The following is a 6,135-nucleotide window of genomic DNA, read 5'->3' on the forward strand; positions in this document are numbered from 1 at the left end:
TCATGCTTAAAAGTTTCATCAAGGAACGCCAGGAATTTAAGTTTTATTAGAGTGCTGATACCTTCCTGCTAAAAATTTCTAACCCCCTGCCTTCTCTCCCCCACCACCCCACCATTTAAACTCAGTGATACAGAAGCCAACCGCAGGAGGAAAAACCAATGGCAGGCAGAGACAAGAAATTCTAGGTTTATCCCTGTGAAGGGAAGCTCTGCTTCTGCACATGACTGTGGCATGATGGGAAGTCCTGCTTCTAAGCTTTTCTCTGGCATTATGGGAAGTCTTGCTTCTAAGCTTTTCTCTGCTTCTGTACATACTGCACAACCCGTTCTAAATACCAAGACATTCCCTCATTTCCCTAGGATGTTCAGTTCATCTTAAGTTCATGAAAACATTATACTCTGACCTGTTCTTAATGCATAGTTGACCACATCTACGGAACACGATTATTATATTCTTTCATGTTATGATCAATCATTAGTAATTGTTTTAGTCATGCTATATCAATCATTAGTTATAATTTAATTAGGAGGTTTCATGCCTGTCTAGTTCTGTGCTCCCTTTCCCAGCCTTTAATCTATTGGTGATTAATGCCTATATGTAACTTTTGCTTTGTACTTGTGTTAACCAATCAGCAACAAGTTGCTTTGTGTTTGTGTCAACCAATCAGCAACGAGCGCACCTGTGGCAATGTTGTAATATTCAATAAAAGAGTCTTCTCGGGGCTTGCTCGAGAGATGCCTCTCACATGACACTTGCTACTCGTCTGTCGTGATTTCAACCCAACATCCCTGTCCTCTCTCATCCTTCTCCCTGTTGAGTTCTCCAAGGGCAACACTGAGGCTGAGGTGGAAGGAAGTGGACAGGCAGTGCTTCCCGCTGGCCTGCTTGTAAGTAATAAGGCTGGCAGGTGGGGGCTGGCTGGGGGCAGACTGAGGATAGTGGGGCAATGCCTTTTTTCCCCTAACGGACCACCTTACACTGCTTAATCTGCTGTTCTCCCAGGTTCTTTGGGAGCAGGCACTAAAAGCATCTTTAACACCTTAACTGATAGGACATTTCACGTGAAAAGGAAGGATTGTTGCAGAATAAACTTGTTACCTGCTGCATTTAACTTTGGCGCCAGGAGCATGTTTCCTTTCTCTTGCAGTAAGGGAGAGTAGTTGTGAAACAGGAAGAAAGTTCCCGAGTTAGAGGCTTTCCTGCAAGCGTCATCATTGTCTTTTAGCTCGGACATATACCTGCAGGTGGAAAAGGATCAGAAAGTGCAGCACGTGAAGAAGACTAACTGTGCAAGCCTACGCATCTGTTCCTACGGTATTTTCTCCAGGTGAGTTTCCTACTGCAGCCCAACATGTAATTTCCTTACTTACTTCTACACAGAAGTAAGTCCATCTCAGATCAATGGGGGTTATTCTGTGGTAGAATCTGTTGTTGCATTCTCCATCTTTGTGCTCCAGATACTTGAAAAAATACTGATAATACAAGGTCTATTATTGACTGATTGATTGAATTTATATCTTACCTTTCCTCCCAAATAAGCCCATGCTAGCAAACGGATCCATAATTTAGTAACAACAGCAACAAAACTCAATGTTCTAAAACCTTCTAAAAACAATTACAGTGAAAACGAAAAACAGTTACAATTAAAAACACGATCCTATCCAGAGATTGCTACGAACAGTAGTCTTCAGCCACCGAATGTCTGGGTAATTAAAACAGTTAAGCCATAAAAACATACTGGAGTAATTCTAGCTTTATCCCATTAACAACAAATTCTAGCATATTGGGCTCAACAAAGGGAAACCCCAAATTCCCCACAGGTTAAGCATTTACCTCATTCTCTTGACATAGGTTGAATGCAGCCTGGAATATAGAGAAGAAGCTCTTCTATATCCCACTCGATAGACCAAAGTGATTACCATCTTGTGTGCCATAGCTTAAAAACAAGAAAAATACCATATTATTATTAATAAGTCATACATATGCACAGATATACATCTTCAAGGATATATATCCGCACGTGGACGCGCACACACACACACACGACTTATAATAACCCTGATGGTTCCTCTAATTCATTTATAAATGAGGAAAATCAACACTGTGAACCCATATTGCATTTTTGGGAAAATCAAGTTCTTTCAATATTCAATAAAAATGAAGACCGATTTACCACAAGCATGCCTTACTGCCTTTTTCCTCTCCTGTTCTTGTAAAAAGTGTAAGTTGAACCATTAATGCAAACACCCACATTTTCTGTCTGTTCACCTACAGAAGGTATCATTTACAGTTTCCATTTTTTTGCCAGTACTGTAAAACTCTTGCTACTGTAACTATGCATGAAATGAATTCCTTATGTTCCACCTTAACTGCACCATCCAAACAGAACAGGAAAAAACAAACAGGGTGCCATAGGATCCTGTAGTATCCTCAGATCTTTACTGTCTGACATCAGACATTTGAGAAGAAACTGTACTTTGCCCTAAAAGTCACAGACAGAAGAGAGTTCAGGAACAGCTGCAGAAGCTCCAGCTCTTCCTACTTACCAGAAAAAAGTCCTTATTTTCTGGTAGCTCTCCCTCCCCGTGGAATGTATTTTAAAAAGCACAAAGGTACATTAACTTTCCTTCCATTCTGTCCACCAATAACAGCTGCTGCCTGCATTATAGTTGCAGCTATTCTATCAAGCAGGAAACTAAAATGCATTCCTATGCATGTTTACTCAGTAGAAAGTCCTTGACTCCCACTAAATTTGATGGGATGTATTTATTATTTCTGTTTCTATACCATTCGCCATTCAAAATTGCAAAGCGGATCACAGATAAAAGTATATAAAGATATTAAAAAGTATAAAATATGCAATAACAATGGAAATACTGTAACTTCAGTTGCAAGATGATTTACTGACATGGTGCAGAGTTAAGAGTATCTGATTTGGGAGAAACCCAGAATGAACTCTCTACTCAGTCATGTGACTCACTGGATCAGTCACAGCCTCTGAGCTTACTCAGTACTTTTACAGTAGTACTACAGTAGGCAAACAAACGTTTTCAGGCATATGCAAAAGTGGAAAGGGAGAAGCACTCAGAAAGTAATTTTTAGTTTTGAAAACAAGATGTGTTCCTTATTACAAATGTCCTATTTCTATCTGTGCAATGTCAAAGAGCATGAAGCTCTGCTCCCCAGAAAGAGTTGTACGTAAGCGGGATTTCTGTCATCAGTGAAGGAATTCAAAGTCCCAGTAAGGCTGTGTGGCGGGTTCTTCCATACCGTAAATGCTAAATCAATCACAGAGAAGTTGAACTTCAGATCTCAAAAGTGCAGATTTGCTTTTTCCTCCAAGCTGCTTCTCAGTTTTAAATCCCTGCAGGGTCAGACAGTAGTCAAGAATGACAAATGAAAGCTTTTCACTTACTGTTATATAAAAGCACACGGCAGTTTCCGTCAGCAGGAAGCATTTAGCAAACACTCCACACTGATTGGTTCAGGTTGTCTATTAATCCGAACTACACTACCCATAATCCTTTGACTCAAAATGGGCCCCTGGAAAGTGTAGTTCAACAGGTACAATTCCATTAACAACATAACCAAGAGTGGAGGTACCTATGCTGAAAGTGCTCTAAAGTGCTTACCAATGTTAGTAGGATTTGGACAGCCCCTTCCTCATTTTCCTCCACAGGGGCCAGCAAACTTTTTCAGCAGGGGGCCGGTCCACTGTCCCGCAGACCTTGTTGGGGGCCAGACTATATGTTGCCATGATTATGACCCACATTTTTTGCAAAAACCTTTACTGGGACCAACCCCAATGTTGCAGAAATGTGTTTTTTGGGGGGGGGGGTGTTTCCTCATACACACACGCTGCTTCCTTTGCGTTTTACGCGTTGACAGTTATTATTTCTCTTGTAAGGCAGGGTGGGGGGGCTGAGGTAAGTGCGCCACTCCTGTCAGCCCTGGAGAGCATGTGCACATGCATGGGTGAAAGGAAAAGCCGTTGGCCACGCTAAGTCAAGCCGGTGCTGCTCAAGCAAAAACATTCTTTTCCCCACGTGAGGGAAGACGAGGTGGCGGCTATTTACCTTTCCATGGCTCGCACCGTGTAGCTAACAAGCAGCCTCCCCAGCAGAGCGCTGAACTGTTCTGGAGTGCAGCCGCCCAGGCGCTCCCCGCTTCCTGTAGCGGGGAGCACCGCCGCCACAGACACCAGTGGGCGTCGCTCCCGAGACGCCTCCGAGCCCCTGCCGCCACAACTGCCCTTCCTGAGGTCAGTCGCCGGCAGCTCCAGGGTGGAAATCCGAACTGTGGCTCCTTTTCACTCTTCCCCACCCCGGAAGAAAATATTGCTGCATGCGCGCGACGAACGGTGAAGGGGCTTGTCTCAAGCAGCCGCCCGCCTCACTTTTGACCCCAAGCCTGGCTGAGTCGCAAAAACCATCACACACACACGCACTATGTTGGCTGCCTGGATTCCTGGACCGTCTGCAGGCCGGATCTAGAAGGCAATTGGGCCTGATCCGGCCCACGGACCTTAGTTTGCCAACCCATGGTTTAAATTTATGCAATGCTTCACATAGCCAAAAGGAGTCCTGAAAGGCAATAGTACACAAAAAATAAAGCTAACAGTAGAAAATGTGTTAAAGCAATGCAAATGTACTAAAAGTGTTTCTCCCCCAAAATTATCTACCATATAAAAAAACACCTTCATCAAACACAATAATGAACACCAAAAATTATTATAGCAGGAAATTATTGTTAGTAATTACAACACAAAAATAAATGAGCAAGCCGCTTTTTAAAAGCAACAACAACAACATATTTGTCAACCTGTGGCTTTCCCAGAGGCATCTAGTTGGGGAAAAGGATGATGAACTAGATCTTATCTTCCTCTGCCCTTACGTTAGTAGTGTTTACGCAGAATGCTATACTATTGTTTTCTATTTTCCCAAATAAGACTGCCAACTCAAATTTCTGGTTTCTGTACTGGGACTGCAGGTGACCTTTCTAGTTGTGACAGTGGAACTCAGAGCCAGGACCTGGGCAGAACCAGCTATTTATTTATGGATCCAGCTTTTGGTGCGGTTTGGAGCAGAACCCAGAATAAATGCGTAAGATGTCACGCAAATCTTTTTGTATTCATCTGAGGTGAACCATTAAGGGAGGGGGGGGGGAAACCAGCCTTAACTGCCTCTTGCTTCTCTGGCAACTGGCCCAGCAGCAAAACCACATTTGCAGGAACAAATGTACCTGCTTTGTACCAAGCCAGGTAATTGGTCTTTCTACCTCAATGTTGGAGACCTGCTACGGCGGGCAGCAGCTCTCCAGAATTTTAGACAGAGAATTTCCTCAGTTCTACCCAGGGCTTTTTTTCAGCCAGAACTCCTCAGAGCCTGGAGCTGTTTGAGTACTGCAGCCAACACTGATCTTACTGAATGAGGAGTCAGTAACAATATTCAATCTATAGGGAGGGGGGGAGAGTTAAACGAAGTCTCCGAAGCTGTGTAGATTAAAACAACCACTTTGAGGATGCCATTTGTATGCTTAAGGCACTCTGGCTGATGAATTCATAAACTGAAAATAAAAATAAATAAATGGGAGTATTTACAAAGTATATTGATAGTGCCATCCTTTTTGTTTTGTTCTCAAAGACAGTAATAAAGGTTGCCAGGCATTTAACTGGAAGATATATATCCATACACAATTTTAAAAATGAGCCGTTACGGGGATACGGCACACTTGTTCTTCGAATGATATACAGCACTGCCGAGTTATGCTTGAGTGTTTCTCACGAGCTTCTTGAACATAGCAAACACTATCCAGTTAATCCACAAGGCTAATAGGATTAACTGAGAAAACAGCTCACATAAATCTCTTTATAACAAGCAAGACTAGAGTAGTGTCTATGATAAAGGAAATGTCTAGCTTGCTTGGCAGAAAGATAGATGGAGCTTTCGTCTATTAACATATAATGCTTCTAACACAGTTTACTTGAAAAATTACTTACTGTGCTATACTGTGGGTAAGGAGACCGGTTTTATAAGCCATTATGGTCACATTGGCACTATGCATTTAACTCAGTATGATGCCCCATTAACAGTCATGGCTTTCACCAAAGAATTCTGGAACTATAATTTTTTAAGG

General features: G+C 42.5%; 1 protein-coding gene across 8 annotated transcripts in view; it reads right to left on the reverse strand.

Annotated features, from left to right (window-relative positions):
• The window catches only part of NUDT13 (nudix hydrolase 13), an 18,173-nt gene extending 12,038 nt beyond the window's left edge, over window positions 1-6,135 (reverse strand). For 4 of the 8 annotated variants that reach the window (XR_013986112.1, XM_081004762.1, XM_081004761.1 and 1 more), the window contains exons 1-3: window positions 3,416-3,502; window positions 1,834-1,936; window positions 1,099-1,238 (exon numbers count right to left, since the gene is read on the reverse strand). Coding sequence is in view for 7 of the 8 variants with exons in the window: in XM_081004762.1 (XP_080860888.1) it covers window positions 1,099-1,238; window positions 1,834-1,936; window positions 3,416-3,458 (286 nt within the window). In the remaining variant the exon portion in view is untranslated. The other 4 variants (XM_081004765.1, XM_081004764.1, XM_081004766.1 and 1 more) reach the window with 4 other exon arrangements.

This window comes from Podarcis pityusensis, assembly GCF_964106645.2.
Source record: "Podarcis pityusensis genome assembly, chromosome: 5".
NCBI classification, from domain to species: Eukaryota; Metazoa; Chordata; class Lepidosauria; order Squamata; family Lacertidae; genus Podarcis; species Podarcis pityusensis.